This window comes from Saccostrea cucullata, unplaced genomic scaffold (assembly GCF_032062105.1).
Source record: "Saccostrea cucullata isolate Sc308-1 unplaced genomic scaffold, CSIRO_AGI_Scuc_v1 ctg749, whole genome shotgun sequence".
Taxonomy (NCBI): Eukaryota; Metazoa; Mollusca; class Bivalvia; order Ostreida; family Ostreidae; genus Saccostrea; species Saccostrea cuccullata.
In genome coordinates, this window is record NW_026921244.1 from 57,393 (window position 1) to 75,533 (window position 18,141).

The window sequence follows — 18,141 nt, forward strand, 5'->3', positions numbered from 1 at the left end:
AATCCTAAAATCTTTTTCTGCGAGGTTTGAAAATAAATTTCCCTACCTAGAAAATATAACCAATATAACCATATTTAACAAAGTAGTGCAATTTCACTGCTATGTTATATTCATCTATAAATTTTGATGTTCTGCTAAAGTACATGTGAACATAAAAAAATTATACATTAAACAATCCCACAGAATGATTATTTATAAAAGTGCAACAAAAATACCACAGAACTAGGCATGGCAATGTATATTAATTCATAGACCCCCTTTGTAACCTTACATGAGAAAAGGATGAAAGTCGGTCAGAAAGGGTTGAATCATCTATAAATCTATTAGACACAATATACCAATCGGATATTGAATCACAATAGACATGATAGATACATGTAAGCTTCAAAATAGCCAGTAACTGTGTTTCCTATATAAAGACGACAACCATGGCGTTCAGAGACCTTCATAGGGACATTTTTAAAATGCTTAACCACAGTGCACATGCCCCCGAGATGCTGGCGCAACTCAACTCCGAAGAAGTCCTCAATCGTCTGCCTCTACTGTTGGTTCTATCCGTATTGTCCGCCATTGGAATCATAGCCAACACGCACGTGCTTTTCGTGTTTGGAACCAAAATCAAGAGATCCACATATCGAGTGTTCGTTCTGGCTCTGGGATGCATCGACATGCTTGGTTGCATGGTTTCTATCCCGTTCCAGATCATTGACGAGACCAATCCCTACACCTTCAATGCCCCGATCGCCTGCAAAATCTTCAGATTCTTCGACACGAATTTAGCCATTGCAGCTGCTCTGATGCTTGTGGTTATTGCTGCAGAGAGGTTCCGAAAAATTTGTCGACCAAACGGTTTACAAGTCACGGAAAAAAGAGCCATCCGTTCTATCATTGCTGTAATCATTGGATCTTCCATTGCTACCTCTCCGGCCTTGTTGATATACGGTAGCCATACAGTGGTCATTGAGACAACAATTAACTTAAATGGAACCGAGTGTTCATGGTCGGACGCAGTTTCAAATTCTTACTATGGCTATATTTACTATGCTTTGGAACTGTTGATTGTAATTTCTTGCATGGTATGCTTGACAATTCTTTACTCGTTTGTTGGCAAAGCCTTGCGAGCACACAATAAGCGAATGAAATCAACCAGGATTGTTAGATTTCATGTAAAAAAATCTGTTAAATCTAAAAAGGGCAGGGAATCATCAATAGGTTCCAATAAGGACGAGGAATCCGCAGTGCGGGAATCCATAGAATCCACGCAAACGGACCGGGATTCCGGGGTTGACTCCCCTGCTCCGATGTCAAGCGATTCCCTTGAATCTCTCGAGATCGAAATACAAATCAAGGACCCAAAAGAAAAAGAAAGTTCAGGTACCATTGAAGAAGAAGACGATGTGTTTACAAACAAAGAAAGTGGTAACGACAAAAGCAATACAGAAAGTACTGGATTTTCGAGTACTTGTAAGCTATGTGAGGGCGATGAATCTTCAAGAAAGATGTCATCAATCAGGTACGTTTTTAGTAAAGTGGCCAGTGTACCGGAAACTCTCAAGGGCTTCGTATTGAACAGAAGAGGTACTTCCGAAAGGACCTGTGTCATCCCGGACATCATCGTGACAGATTGTGCCAACAACACAACACAGATACTTATAGGTTCAAATAAAGATTTGTTCGATGATAAAAGTAAAACCCAAGACAATGAACCAAATGAATCAAATGAGGAAATGAAGACCAAAAAGTCCCGGAAACCACTGAAGACGTTCTTACGAAAAAGGAAAAAATCAAAAACGGTCGAAAGTATTCGCGAGCGCCGAATCACTAAATTGTTATTTTTTATAACCTTGACCTTTATTGTAACCTATTATCCTTATATCATTGTTTTGATAATTTACGCTGTTAAGCCAGAGTTCAAGGACAACTTATCAGAGGTTGGCCGAGTTTTCTACCTAATGGCCATAAGACTTTATCTCATCAACAATGTCATGAACGCTTTCTTTTATGGATTCTTTGACCTTGATTTCAGAAATCACTGCAAGGACATTTACAAGAACTTATTCAGGAAGATTACAATGTCAAGGTCACAGAAATTTGTCTGTAAGAAATGCGAACAGAAACAAAAACAAGTTGTTTAGTCAATAACTATTTATTAATAAACATGTTAATTAATCTGTTAATGTTATTAAATACAATGAAAAGCAATCTTTTGAGTGCGTTTGTTTAGTTGTTCATTTCATTTGTTAATTATTTGACTGTATGCCAATTTCATCATTACATGTCTACATACATGTCCTAGTATTTGTGGTCAAAAGTTGCTAACAATGAAATGCTCTTCATCTGTTCTTGTTGACTTTCTTTATTTTTTTCTGCAAGAGTTGAATTTTCAGAGAACAGTTACATTTGTCAAACTGGATTCACTTTTCTACCGTAAACTATGCTATAATCAAATTGGCTACTCTGTTAATCGAGTCGATGTATCTAAGTTGAAAACATAATTAGGTTCAAGTTTCTTTTTAAAAAAAACTCTTCTTAGCAGCCCCCTGAAAGAGAAAATAACTTGAGATAAACAAAAAGAACACTCCTGAAGCCAATTCCTTTCCACAGACTTTGCAAACCAGAGGCCGGTTCAAAAGAGCGAACGTTCGCGAGCGTTCGCAAAGATTCCTTATACCCCCAACAGAAATGTTCGCGAGCGCTCGGCTCGCTCTGTTCAACACGCCTTAGTTGTAATTGGTATCAAGATATGAAAGCAACTGTTTAATGAAAATCAGCATTTTTCAACATGTGAAGTAGGTCCGTTATGTCAGCCGAAAGTGTTGTTGCTCTTTAGTTTTCTCTTTGGCGTTTACCACATTTGAAAGCGATGCAGGTACATAAATTACATTTTACTTGTTTTTCGAATTAAACGGGAAATCAATAATCAGGTTGAACTGCACTTCACATTACCTGTCGGTTTGTTTACATTCTGAACCAGCAAGATTATAATGAGGTTATTGCTGCAAAAAATCGAAACGGGGCTTTAAATCCCTGATACTTATATCAAGTCGAGACCTGAAGCCATTCACGAGCTACCATTTGTGACAAATAAACAGGTAAGTTAATTGATTTACATATGAATTTGTAGCAGGTTAATTCCATAAGAGTGTTAGAATGATATTTTTCTTCGGCTATGAAACAAAAAGAATATATTTTTGGTTGAATGCCCTGAACGATAAACAAGGAAACTGCAACAGAGAAATCTCGGACTAGTTTACATTGGCAACCATGTATCATGATAGATAGTCTTTGTTTATGGTCATCTCACAAACCAAGCCATACTCTTTCTCCCACATTCAGTAACCTTTGTCAAGCCATATATTATATTGATTTTTTTGGGTTGTACAAATTAATAATGAACGAAGAACTTAATTTTCTCCTAGACTAGTCCAGTATCCATTCTTAAAATTCCAGCTTTGTATTTTACTTCAGTTTTCTTTGGAAAAGCTGTAATTACTTTCAGATTTATTTTCTAATTTGAAATCAGAGGAAGTTAAAAAAGGCGTTTAAGTCTGAATTTTAAATTTTGAAATTTGCATATGCCTTTGATCAGTATTATCTGTGAAAACAGATCTGAATAATCCAATGTTTCTTTTGAACATTTTTTGCCAGGCAATATCTTTTATCTTAAACCTTGCAATCGATATACTATTGATCAAACACGGAAAATTTTAACAAATTAGTAAATATATTTTTTAAATTTCTCGTAGAATGGGGAGGAAGGTGGCAGTGGTTACGGGAGCAAACAGAGGACTTGGATTGGAACTCGTAAGGCAGCTATGTAAGACGTTTGATGGTGACGTCATTCTCACTTCCCGAATGTCTGATAAAGGCAATGCTGCCTTAAACAAACTGAAAGTGGAAGGATTACGGCCGAGGTATCACGAACTCGATATCACTCAGGCGGCCAGCATTCGAATGTTTGAAGACTTCATCAAGTCAGAATATGGTGGAATTGATGTGCTTATCAACAATGCCGCTGTAACTTACAAGAAAAATGAACTAGTTCCTTTATTTCGCCAAGCACAATTGTCCATAGAAACAGATTTCAAAGGAACCCTTAATGTTTGCAGAATATTACTTCCACACATGCATCCTCATGGTCGTGTTGTTCTTATCACAAATGGGTACATAGGCAAAAGAAAGGAACTGGGTGAGAAACTGCAACAAGAACTTGACCTTGAAAAATGCAATATGTACAAGCTTATTACACTCGCAGATGAATATATGAAGGCCGTCAAATATGGCAACCACAAGAGTTATGGATGGCCAGATTCGCCATGTGTGCTTGCGAAGATATTTCTCTCGGCATTAGCTCGTGTTCTAACGAGAGAACTTGCAGGAGACGTACGACGGAACATCCTTATAAACGCGTGTTGTCCTGGATGGATGACATCACAGGGCAGCGAGGTCTACGTTGGCGAAGATGGCACCTGCCAAGGTATAAAACCTAGATCCGTGGAGGAAGCGGCAAAAGATGTCGTCTGGTTGGCCACTCTTCCAGAGGGAACGAAAGCACCCAATGGTCAGCTGGTCCGATATAGGGAGGTCATTCCTTTCGAATGACTATCTAAATATAGATGAAATAAACATATAAACACCGATATCCTCAGGACAAAAAGAGTAATTGACTTCTAACAAGTGTACATGTGACTCAGATTTACCTTAGAAGGTGAAAACAATCAAAAAAGTAGGATTGTTTCTGTTGTGATTACAGTAGTTACATGTGACAAAACACGTAGTGATTATGTATATATAGTCTGAGTTATCAAAACGGAAGTTAAATGTAAACAACAGAGTTATCCACAAGAAAGCAAATTGAAAACGGGGCACTGGATTATATTGTTATCAATAACTCAGATTATGATTACAAGTAATATTCGCCAAAAAGACGCATCGAATGATGAATGCTCTAAAGTATACTCGAAAACTGTTATTGAATTAATAAAATTGTTAGTTTTCTCAAAAATGCGTTTGGTTGTGGTTTTCTTTAGATTACTTAATATCTGCATGCACACAATCTCAAAACAGCTGTCTAAACTTTCGATAGCATGGATATCGCTTTACATCTATGCTTATTGCACTTTCTTTCATTTAAAGTTTTTAAAATTGCAATCCTATCCTAGTTGTTAATCAGAAATCCATTGTTCTACAAAGTGTTTTAACAAAGAAAAGGTCATCCCGTAATCAAGCGTTCAGAAAAGTCAGAAAAAGTTTCTCTTGTAGAAAGATATTTTAATAATTCCCAATTCAATGTATGTGAAATTCTTTGGAAAATAATTATCTTTACACTTCTGTAAAGAGGCAAAATGGAATATTTTATTATAAGTTCCAGGTTTGAATCACCTATGATTTGACTGTTACATCTCTTTGGATTATACATGTTAGAGGGATAATGAATATAATTAATTAAAACCAACAGTGTCAAAAGCTAAAAAGAAAAACATAGATGGCTAGCATCTTTGGACCTCAATAGCGGATGGGGAAGTCTCCGCTTCAATGTCTGAAGTATCTCTGTCTGAATGAAACGCTAGCAGACGCTCACTTCACTTTCACTGATGGCGGGAAACCTCTGCCAGGACACAAGTTCATCTTGTCGATGAGGAGCGAAGAATTTGAAAGAATATTCTACACCGAAATACCGGAACCAAAGATTCTAATAGAGGGAACTTCAAGAGAAATATTCGAAATGCTGTTAAGGTAAGGAACTGCACATAGTTTTTGGGTACCTCTTTTTCTTCTTAGGTGTCTCAGCGAAAAATATGATTTCCTCTATATTTTAAGCCGTTTCTTTATTTTCCGACATATTTATGGCTTGATTTTTTTTCTGTAGATACATATATACTAACGAAACCAATCTAAATGAAAGCAGTACTTTGCCTTTGATAGAACTTGCTGAAAAGTATAAATTAGACGATCTCATTGAGAGATGTGTTAGCCACTTGGAATCATCGTTATGCAGTAAAAATGCCTGTGCAACTCTTGTTGTTGCTTTCAGATTTGACATGAAAGAAATTAAAGACATAACTCTTCGATTTATTCAAAGGAATGCAAAAGTTGTTTTCAAATCAGAAGGTTTCAAATCAATATCCCGTCAGGGCTTGGAATCCATTTTGAAATCTGACGCCACGTCCGTTCTGGAAATTGAAATGTTCAGCGCAGCTGCAAAGTGGGCGGAAGAAGAATGTCGTCGACAAAAGTTACCAGCCGACGGTGAAAATAAAAGACAGGTTCTAGGGGATTTACTGTATGACATACGAATGACACAAATTTCTTTGAAGAGCTACTCCAATGTTGTCGTACCGACAAATATTCTCACCGAAGAAGAACAGCTACAGATGTACAAGTATTTTACCGTCACCGGTGGTTCGAAACTAAAATGTCAAATTCCACCATTCGAGAAAAAACCGAGACAGAAAGTAAAGGCGGACTTAGTTTCGATATTGAAAAAAACGGACACGAAACGTTCACATCAGAAAGTGACCAGGTCTGTCAGCCTACCTACACCAAAGGAAATTCTTGGCTGAAGGACCATTTACTTAATATATTCTTAAAACATTTCGGGATTCTCATGTATTTAACTTTGACACTTAGTCCAGAGATTTGACCAAATTCATGTAAAAAATAAAATTATTTCAAACTTTTCATGTCTTGTACGCTTTAAAATTACTTAGAATTTTCTACGCACATCATGTGGTGTTGTGTTTATCTCATTTGTCATACCACTCTACGCCGTTACACTATTAGACATTACCAATGACATTTCGCAGCGAGCTACTCAAAAACTATGTTTTACATGCAAAGGACAACAGCATAATATTGGTCATTCCTGAAAACAATGCTTAACGTACTAACACTATCCATTATTTTTGACCACTAATAATAGCAAATGTTAATTAATTCCTTAAACCTGTAAAACATTAATTGCTTTCGGTTGTTATTCATGACAGCCAGGACAAATAATCCACTCTCCGTGCAAGACCTAGCGATATTCCACCGCGGTGGTTCAAAGGGGAAACATTTGGGTTTGGGGCACATGGACGTGTGGTAGTAATTCGAAAAAAGAAAAAGAATATTCGATCAAAAAAATGAATTTTGTTTTATTAATTTTTGGTTTATTTGGATTTTGTCAATCTATCCCAAATCCTGGAGGTATCAGAGTACGACTTCCCGAATCTTCGGCACCGACAAGAAATCAATTCCAAGCAAAAGTTCGGCTTCCCGAATCTCCGGCACCAGTAAGAAAACAATTCCAAGCAAAAGTTCGGCTTCCCGAATCCCCGGCACCAGCTAGAAACCAATTCCAAGCAAGAAAAGTAGTTAAAGCGAAAACAAACCAAGGTAAAAATGTAGTTTCACGTAGAAAACTAAATATAAAAGATTTTAGAAATTAATACTTTAGTGTTATTTTGTGTTATTTATCATCACAGAAATAGTTTTCTTTAAAACAATAGTATCTATAAGTAGGTTTTCATCCAGTACTTTTGTCATACTATCAAAGTTAAATTCGTTTACTCTAAACTGAATACCAACAAATATAAAAAGTCGTATGGATAGAAAATGATTTTGATAAATTTTCCAACATTTTATGCAACTGCACCATATGTATTGTCTTGATATGTTTTACTGTTTTTGAATAAACAGGGATTTTACCAGGTATGTAAATGTAGATAAGAAAACTTTTTAAGGTAAAATTTAGCGATATGCATTGTATAGATTTAGTTATAGTCCTGGCTTATGATTGGCTTTTGTCTTTGAAAGATTGTTTAAACGCTTTCGACTATTGTACCTCTAATGGAACAATCAGTACGTGCAATTCAAATAGTGTTTCTTGACTTATAATTCAGACTTTCTGACTTTTTGGAATGGCTTTGCAGTAGTTGCTTACAAAACCTGCTTTGACGTCGCGCACGGTGTTGGTGTCGGTAACGTCAAAATGACGTAATTTTACGGGGCCTTAGAATTAATTTGGCCCTACTTTTATTACTTTTGATGAAAGAAAAAAATATCATCTCGTCAATTATACAATGCAGTTCATTGAAAACACATGTAATTAAATTCTCTTCCATTTTGCATGCATATTGCGGGAAAGAAATGTGTGCATAACTTGCCTCATATAAAAAAAATCACGTAGAAATTACAAAAGAGTAATATTGCAATTCAAAAAGTATTTCTAGCCTTATAATTCAGACTTCCTGAATATTTGGAATTGCTTTGCATTAGTTGCTTACAAACCTGCTTTATGATTTTATTGTAGAATAGGTTCGTGCATGAAATGAACTGTTATGAGCGTTATATGTTTAAACACACGCACGCGCAAAAAGCCAGGGGACTCCCCCATAGGGTATAAAAAGCATAAAGTTAAAATTTGTTGGTTATGTCAAACTGTTTCTAGTACATTAGCTTCCAATAAGTTACAGTCGAGGATGCAGGATTTCTTGAAGGCTCAGTCGATTTTGGGACTAGGTAGGGGGCCTATAGTTTTCAATGGAATAAAAAATATAAAGAAAGTATGAATAACTGACTTTTGTCACAAATATTACAAACAAATACATGTAATTACTGAGTATAAAGAAACAAAAGAACCAAAGTGGGTTAAACACAAAGATCAAGGTCAAAATGTCAAATACATTCATACCCAAAGAAAGGTATTGTCACAAGAAATACACATTTCATATACATTTTTTATGGTCAAAACCATTTTCTACCCACCGTTTTCAGTGGAATGAAATACATGTATGTAAAGAAAGTATGAATAACTAACTTTTATCACAAATATCACGAATTAATAATAATTATAAGAAACACCAAAAAACCAAAGTGGGTTAAACTCGAAAGTCAAGGCCAAGAGCTCAAATATACAGTATTCATACCCAAAGAAAGGTCTTTTCAGAAGAAATGCACGTTTGAAATACATGTACTGGAAGTATTAAAGCCACGCCTTCAACCAATAAAATATTAAAGTCATACCTCCAACCAACAAAGAATATGGACAAGGATTTTGCAGACAATCAGACAGACGGAGAGGGCAAACACAATATACACACCCGAAACTTTGATTTCGGGGGCATATAAAATTAATATCAAACAAAACGATACAAGACATCACAAAACAAAGTAAAATTAAGTACCGGTATCCATCGGCGGTGTCACACTAGTGTTCGCATATTGCACAAATATAGTATATACTAGTATTCGCCATAACGGATTCTTAACAAGAAAGTTGAATAATATAAGTATAAAACAAACAAACAAACAAAAAAAAAAACCCACGAAGGTTTTTATTTACAGTCGAAGAAAAGTTCCCATACAAATAAAATCTTGGAGTTCTAGATATAGGTTGTAAACATTGAGGAAATTCATGTAATTGCCGAATACATATTGTGTTCACGTCCTCGACACTTGTAACCGTAAATATTAATGTCATTGTGTCTAGGTTGAGAATGATCGCACGTCTTGACCTCTTATATGAAAGGTCAAATGTCCTAAAATCGGAGAGTAAATGAGATGTTTAACAATTATTACATGTATATATATTTAGACTGTTAGATACAAGACAATGGTCAAAATATCAAATTCCTGCTAGTAAAACACACGTTACCAAAGTATGGCAACACGTGACACCATGTGACTTCAGATTTTCGCTAGGAATGGAAAGAAAGTAGACTTTCCCAGTGACACACGAGTTACTGCTCATAAAGATGAGTTTTTTGCTCCAAGTTGTAAAATAAAACAAGTTCTTTAAGCATGTAACCCTGTAAAGTTTTAGTGACAAATGTTTTGGCTATTAAACATTTCTGGAATAGAATGGTATTGTCATGTTGTAATTTTTGAAATTACAGTGTGGTAGTAAATAGAAAAATTACAATCTGACAGTATGTCCATTATTCGAAACAGAAATGACAATGCTTCAGATCTTCCTATTGTTAAAGCTTGCAGGAACCTGCTAGATGTCGTGGCTGTTGTTGACGGATCAGACAGTATAACCTCAAAGGATTTCCAGACACTGAAGAGTTCCATGGTAGACATGATGGAAAGTTTACAACTAGCAGACGACCAGGCAAGATTTGGTCTCGTTCTGTACAGTAGCAACGTTGCCGCCGAAATTCCTCTTAGTTCCGACAGACGACAACTGAGAAACAAAATCATGGGACTAAGGCACCCAAGAGACGGAACCAGAACGGATCTAGGTATTTTAGTGCAAAGTTTTCAAATTATGCGGATAACTTAATATGCAAAACAGCAAACAATAAACTCCTATCCATTTTATCGAAATGAATCGGATGATCCTTTGTGCTCTTATTTTAATGAAAAACTATTCGCTTTTCAGGCATCAAGTCGTTGCGAAAAATGTTCTCCAGCCAAGGTCGCCCTGGTGTTCCAAGGGTGGGAGTAGTTATCACTGACGGAATATCTAAGAATCCCGGAGACACTGCCAAAGAAAGCGCCCTCGCGAGGTCAGAGGGCATCAAACTGTACGCTGTTGGCGTGTCCAATTTGATCGCAGAAGATGAATTGAAATCTATTGCATCCAATGGAACTAGGGTTCTCTCTGTATCCAGCTTTGACCAGCTCAAACTTGTGTTCTCATCTTTGGTCGTTCAGGTATATCTCACCCTCTTCTCATTTAATCCCATCCTTAAGTCTTCTCCGATTTCGATTTTTCAATTCTACATTTTCTTGAACCCTCTTCTTTAGTCGTGAGGACTTTTATTGATATTTTCTGTTGAATTTGGTAGGTGTGTCCTACCACGACGACGAGTACTACCACCACCACCACCACCACCACCACAACCCCTAAACCCACCACCACTCTACCACCTACCACCAAGAAACCAAAGAGTTAGTACTGTTATTCAATATTTGTTAATTTTATTATCCATTGCGCAAAAGCGTTTGTATTTATTCACAAGCATTTATATTTTCGCGCTTTATGTACACTTATGAAATACATTGTAATTAGATATCAAATTTATTATTGACATAGGTTTTTCTTTCCTGGAAAAACGTACTGTTTCTGCAAATAAAATATAAATTAATTTAAAGCTGATTTTCTGCTCAAATATGTCGGAATGTTTCCTATATTTCTACTGAATACATTTCATTCACAGATCCATGTGATAGCTGTAAAATGTCAAATGGCGCCGGTTTTACACGCCATCCCACGGACTGCTCCAAGTTCATTCAGTGTTATTTCGGGAATAATGGTCTAAAAAAGATGTCATATCAGGAATGTCCTTGGGGAAACTTCTGGGACCAAAGGTCCTTGACCTGCCAACCTGCACACAGAGTCAAATGTCCCACTGGTGAGCAAAGACTTCGAGTACGACGAGGATTTTTTAAGTCCAAACAGTATAATCGTCTCATAAGAAAGTTTCGCGTTCATTTGAGAGATAATTATATTTATCTCTTCCAAAAGGTTAAGGTTGCAAACCAACCCAATCAAATGCGTAAAAAGGTATTTTATAAGTCACGTGACAGCAGCAGTAGCAGCAGCAGCAGCGAAAGCCAGGAAGTTAGCCTAGATATGAGCAATGTCAGTGACTAAAACACATGATCTCAAGTTTGACTTTAAAAGTCGGCACAATCAGTATACAATCATTCATTATGGCAATATAATTTATTTTATTTTAAAAAAGATTTGTCTCCCTTTTTAGAATGGATTTCAGGGTATATGTATCTTTACAACAATCAAGTAAAATTAAAATCAAATTTTAAATGAAATTGCCAGTTTTCGTTCTTTTTTTAACAATAAAAAAGAAATAAACTTTTTATTTTGTGAAGTAAGCGGTTAAATACTATTAACGTTCGGGAAAAAAAACAAACAAATTATTACTCTTGAAAAGTAAAATCACTTGGAAAATGAAATTGTATTTCCACCTTTAGAAGCGCAAATTGCCTTTCTTGTATATAATCAACAAATTACAAAATAGTTATCAAAATTTGTACTGGCTTACTTCAATGAAAAGTTTATTTCTTTCAGACCGCTGTCTGGACCCGGAAGTATTAACCTATGACCTCCCCGGAAGTTGTCGGTCTTTCTGGGCCTGTGAAGGCGGAGAGTCAATTCCGATGTGTTGTCCGTACGGCACTTCGTACCATTCCGGAATAGGCTGTCTTCCGGATAGCGGTTGCAAAGATCCTTGCCCACCTCGTCCAACACAACATCTGAATCCAAGAGCTCTGATGTCAGACAAATTGAACCCTAAAAAGAACGCACCCCTTAGAAAACTTTCTCTTCCAGGTAAATTCCGATTTTAATCTGATAATGTAATTCCATCAAAGAGGGCCAGGTTCTTTAACATTTTAATGTGAATATGACTTCAAGTTTATTTATAAAATCTTGCTTATTATGAGCATTGACATAGTACAATAATGAATTTTCCATTTTCAGCTTTAAAACCCAAACTGACGATAAAACCACGAAAACCAGGCGAGTGTCATTCGTACTTTTGCGATGATTCCTGCATATACCTTTCCAGATAGAATAAACTGAATAAACACCATTTTAAAAAATTATATTGTATCAATAATAAAAATTTACAGTACACATTCAACTGTATTTTTTTCACTCGTAGCTTGTGACAAGAAGCCTGTCCGAGGAGATTCCAACAGCTTTGAACAGTTTGTACAGCGGTATGGATGGATTAAGATGCCTTGTGCCCCCGGTACACAATACAGTCAGGCCGATTGTGAATGTACGACTAGAGTACCATACTCCTCAAACAAAAGTCAGTATCACCTCGTATACAAGTGTATCATTTCAAACACGTGTTACTTAATATAAAACGCATATTATTATTAAAATAACTGAAGTTATTGATGAAGTATATATACTATATACTATTATACTGTTATTTTGCTAAATTGCTAAGTACGCTCGATATGTTTTACCCGTTATAACAGCGTTGCAATTTGCTTTGTAGCTGCTGAATGCACATCGAAGGTGAAGCTGAACTTTTCAGACGGATTTGAAGATGAGCGTGACAAACGACCAGTGTACATTGTCAACAACAACGTCTCTTTTTCGGGAGGAGTTGCTAAATTTACCGGAAGTAGTCGATTGCGCGTGCCCCAGCTTTCAAATGTGGATTATGGAGATGCAGTCATGCTCAGGATCCGTTTCCGGGACTCCACTAATAGTTCCGGGCGTCCACAGGCTATTATTAGTAACGCAGATTGTGGGAATAATGCATCTATTCTAATTGCAAAAGACAAGGATCGCATCATGTTTGGCGCCCATACTGAAAAGGGGGACTACACTCAAATAGAAATTCCGAAACCGGTAGGATTGACTTATTTTAACAAGGAAGACTTTATTTTTTCAAGCTTTAAGGAATAATATAAAATTTTGAAATTCCATTGTAATATTAGTATTTCAATTAAGAAGTTGAATGATGTTATCAGCAAGTGTTTCAAGTTGAACATTGTCTTTTTATCTTAAATAGAACACTGAATGGAAAAATGTGAAATATTCATACAACCTTGGCCGTCTTCAGGGTTCAGTGAATAATGAGCAAGTCACCAGATGGATTCCGGGTGGAGGTAAGATTATATGTTAATCAAAACACGGACCTATTTGAAAACATGTAACAAGACTTCAAAATCTTATAGATTAAAAAAATATATACCTTAAACGTGTTTTCATGTGTTAATAATATGCGTGAGAAATTATCCTGATATTTTTTTAAAAGGAAAAATTCAGTCTAGACCGTGTGCGCTACAAATTGGACATGGCGAGAACTTAGATGATTTTGAAGGAGATATTGACGATGTGAGTACTATATGTACTTTTTGTAATATTTAATTGTTTGTTAAATGACTTTAACAGTTTAAATATTCCATTTTCACAACAAGCCAAATACAAAACATATAAATACTTTCTGCAAAACAAAAGATTGTTTCTAAATATTATTGTTTAAATTCGTTTCTATCTTCTATTGTTTGGTTGAAAAGTTTTTGTTTTGTCGTCTTTTACAGCTTGAAATCTACACACAGTGCATGCCACCTGAGGAAATGTATTTTGATGAGGATTATTCGGGATTTTTATAAATCATCACATGATTAAACTTAGTACTATGAAATCCAAAATTGAACAGAAGGAAAAAAATCTCATTATCTGAAGCAGCTATGCCAAAAACGACGCATAAAAACCCGTATTTCTTAATTAGGAAATAGTTCTAACGGATGCACGTCGAAAAGTCTGCCGTTTTCAAATTTCGTCTTCAGTGGTGTGTAATTTTTTTATTGTAGGTTCTCGTCTTTTTATCACAAATAAATGGAGATTTCTATAATAAATTTTTGTTCTCTCATCATTTATAATGTTCATTTCATACCAAACAAAAGCATGTACTCAAGTTCTATAAATTACAAATACACGATAATCAATGGCATTTACTACATGTAGTATCAAGGAAAATTCCAGTATAAAATACAGGTGAATTTTTATTTTTTATTTGGTTATTATTTACAACGAACTCTGGGGCTTCATAAATTAAAAAAAAATTCTGAAATTTTAATTTCAGTTCAATATTTTGAATTAAAAATTTCAAAGGGAGGTAAATTAAAGTTTTTACATGTATGCAAATACCCAGTAATGTATTGTCAGAAATCTACCTACATGGCTCATTAAAATAAATTTCAAGGCCCTCACAAGCAATGCCCCTTTTGTGTGTAATATAATTCTTACACTTGAAATACAAGTATATTTCATCCTCATCAATTCTTGAATATCTTTAAATCTTATTAATAACTTCCTCCCCGGAAGTTAAGAATATCCACTTATCCTAATCTTCTTTTCAAGCTTCACGAATGACTGCCCCCAATGAAAACAAAAATAAAAGTTACGAAATATTTGAAATGAACAAAGGCTTCTGTTTTGATTAAAAATATCTGCCCTGAATGGGAAGTGACACAAAAAAAAATTGTAATATAATTAGTCAATGCATTATGGCCTCTAGTCTGTACATTCATTAAATCTTTATACCTTCCTTTTGAAAAACAAATCAAACAGAACAATTGGATTGTAACAGTTTATATTTACATATTTCATTTTTATAACAATACAGTATCCATGGTAACAATATAATTCAGGAATGTCAACAAAAACAACAATTTCTTTTTCTCACAACCTTAATGTTTCTGGGGGCAAGATTCTGATTTCTCATTCTATAAATGATCAAGATGCATAAAAACAAAACAAATACAAAGATGAAAGAAAAATTACTTATAATCTAAATTACAAACACTTCATTATATTCATGTATATATTATTTATCATTTCAGATTTCGGTTTCAATTTTAAAATACTATATACATTGTATATGGAGTATGTCAAATTTAGCTACTTAAAACAAAATTTGATTTTAGAACAATAAAATTATTTTGAAATTACCCTGAAAACAAAAACCTAGCAAAATATTTTTTTTTTCAAAACTAATAAATGATTATGATCCTTTCCTTTACATATCTACAGGAAAACAAAATTCAGTTGAAGAAATGAAATACCAATCTATAAAAAAAAAAAAAAAAAAACAAAAAAAAAAAACCAACAAGAGGCCCATGGGCCTTATAGGTCACCTGAGCATTATGCAACAACTTTCCAGTGATTTAATTTGATTCATGTTTTAAGCCAGATGCTATGGCGTTCACAATTTTGAAAGAGGCACCATTGATCATCATAACAATACACTAACCAGTCGCTTAGTTTGTTTACTTAATACCCATAAGCTGGGTTGGGGAACAAAAAATGCATTTCAAGTAATCAGTAACATTCAGCAATAATCAGTAATGCCCCTATCACACATGAACCCCTGACCCTTAGGCTTAGATCCACACATTGCACAATTTTTTGAAAAGGCACCCTTGCTTTTCAAAAATATTTGATTAATACCAAGGAGCAGATCTCAAACATTCATCCAGTTTCAGTATATAAGAACACCCCCCCCTATGGTACCCCTGACCCTGGGGCCTTGAAATTCACAATTCTCAGGGTCCCTGCTCATTATAACTACATAGGTAGTTCATCTGCTTAATACCCAGGAGCAGAGAAGAAAATTTTCAAAGTTTTAATGTATTTTCAATATTTTATCAATAGAACCCCAACCCTAGGGCCATAAAATCAAAATTTTGTTCATCATAACTATGCACTTAGTTAGTTTATTTAATTCCTAGGAGCAGAAAAGAAATTCTTTCAAAGAATTCATGTATTTTCATTATATTTCTCTCAAAATTCACAATAAATGATCATAACTATGCACTTAGTTTATAAAACAAAACATTTCCGCTATATAACAAAGACCAGAAAGCCACAAAAAAATTTTTAGAGGCACTCTTGTTCATCATAACTATGCACTTAGTTAGTTTATTTAATACCCAGGAGCACGATTTTCATAAAATTATATTTTCACTATATATATTAACATTTATAGGGCCATTTCAGATTTCATCATAACTATGCAAGTTTATTTAATACCCAAGCAGAGAAGAAGACTATCAATAGACATTACACCAGTGGGGCCACAAAATTCACAATAGAGGCACTCTTGTTCATCATAACTATGCACTTAGTTAGTTTATTTAATACCCAGGAGCAGAGAAGAAGATTTTCATAAAATTCATGTATTTTCACTATATAATCAATAGAGCCCCGCCCTAACACCAGAACCCCTGGCCCTAGCGCCATAAAATTCACAATTTTCGTAGAGCAATAAAATTATTAATACCCAGGAGCAGAGAAGAAGATTTTCAAAGAATTCATGAATTTTCGCTATATAATCTGAAAACAAAAAACCTACCCTGGGGCAAAATAATTTTTGTAAATGAATCAAAGAAATAATGCATTTTCACTATATATGATCCTATTTCACAATTTTGGTAGAGGACTCAATGATGATTACAATTACAGTTTATCTGACAGGAAAACAAAATTCAGTTTTTGAAGAAATCATAATTTTTGTTTCCCCATAGATGCTTTGTGCCAAATTTGGTTGAAATTGGTTCAAAAAAAAAAAAAATGAAACACTGGAATGTTAAAAACTGGAATGTTACATAATTAATATTTGAGTCATGATTAAGAAAATATCAAAAATAAAATATATGATACCAGTTTGTCTCTGATGTTTCTCAAAAACAAAAGAAAGTGACAATTTCCCAGATTTTCCTGATTAGTTACAAGAAAAAAAAAAGAAGTAAAAATTCTCCCAATATTAAGGGCGTATGTAAGTAGGAATGAATATACATGATATGTGATAAATATAGTTATAGAAAAAAAAATATTCATAGACAATCGAAGAAAATATAACCTTTTCTATGATAAACCTCTCTTTTTTCCCTATACAATGTGTTTCTGAGTATTAACCTTCACATACACACACAAAAATAAACAACTATAAGGAAATGACATATCCACAAGTAATAAATACATACGTGTACTGAAATGCTTTCATTCAATAATTGAATAGGAACAAAGAATAGACAGAAAAAGAATGAAAAATGTGGTAAGGAGAGACGAAAAACAATGATCACCCACACTATAGAAGTATTTACGATCAACAACAAATCATTTCCTATTTTACGATACCACTGCACATATAGTGTCGGCAAAAAAAATTACGAGTCTTTGGTTTACATAAACTGGGATTAAGGAGGAATGTATGGATATCTGAACACATTATTTCGCTGCAGAACAATAAATCAACTATACCTGATATAGCCCGCAAAAAACTACTTGGTGTGACATTGATATTTTGTAATGAACAATAGTAATGCAGGCATTTATATGAACATCAATTTCTTCTTCTTGAGATGTTTACACTTTTCATGCTATTTGATCAATATAGAAAAACAATGTACCAAAAATAGAAATTTAAATATACAACTTTATATGATGGAGCATGAAATGTAGTAACAATATAAAATTTTTAATGAATAATTATGATCAACCTCTCAGGCTTGTTGCCCCTCTCTTTACTCATTCCAAAATAAAATTTTGCTTCCACATGATTGAAAAGAAATTTCATATGTACTCCTAACTTCAATTAATGCACAAAATTGCACCTTATCTTGTGGGCAGAACTTTTAGGACAACACCTGTTTTCCAGAAAA

General features: G+C 34.7%; 3 protein-coding genes across 3 annotated transcripts; all 3 read left to right on the top strand.

The window, feature by feature from the left end:
- The first annotated feature begins 364 nt into the window (after positions 1-364).
- Positions 365-5,005, top strand: LOC134259567 (uncharacterized). The gene is made up of 2 exons (XM_062742161.1): positions 365-2,004; positions 3,746-5,005. Exons 1-2 carry the CDS (start codon positions 429-431, stop codon positions 4,600-4,602), a joined length of 2,433 nt encoding a protein of 810 aa, XP_062598145.1. The 5' UTR covers positions 365-428; the 3' UTR covers positions 4,603-5,005.
- A 311-nt stretch (positions 5,006-5,316) lies between these two features.
- Positions 5,317-6,572, top strand: LOC134259561 (BTB/POZ domain-containing protein 3-like). The gene is made up of 2 exons (XM_062742147.1): positions 5,317-5,736; positions 5,870-6,572. Exons 1-2 carry the CDS (start codon positions 5,516-5,518, stop codon positions 6,561-6,563), a joined length of 915 nt encoding a protein of 304 aa, XP_062598131.1. The 5' UTR covers positions 5,317-5,515; the 3' UTR covers positions 6,564-6,572.
- A 493-nt stretch (positions 6,573-7,065) lies between these two features.
- LOC134259571 (protein PIF-like) lies at positions 7,066-14,303 on the top strand. Its single transcript, XM_062742180.1, has 14 exons — positions 7,066-7,274; positions 7,681-7,692; positions 8,294-8,298; positions 9,934-10,226; positions 10,367-10,641; positions 10,776-10,878; positions 11,148-11,342; positions 12,020-12,280; positions 12,431-12,469; positions 12,615-12,767; positions 12,963-13,321; positions 13,485-13,581; positions 13,731-13,810; positions 14,017-14,303. Exons 1-14 carry the CDS (start codon positions 7,125-7,127, stop codon positions 14,086-14,088), a joined length of 2,094 nt encoding a protein of 697 aa, XP_062598164.1. The 5' UTR covers positions 7,066-7,124; the 3' UTR covers positions 14,089-14,303.
- Positions 14,304-18,141: the final 3,838 nt, after the last annotated feature.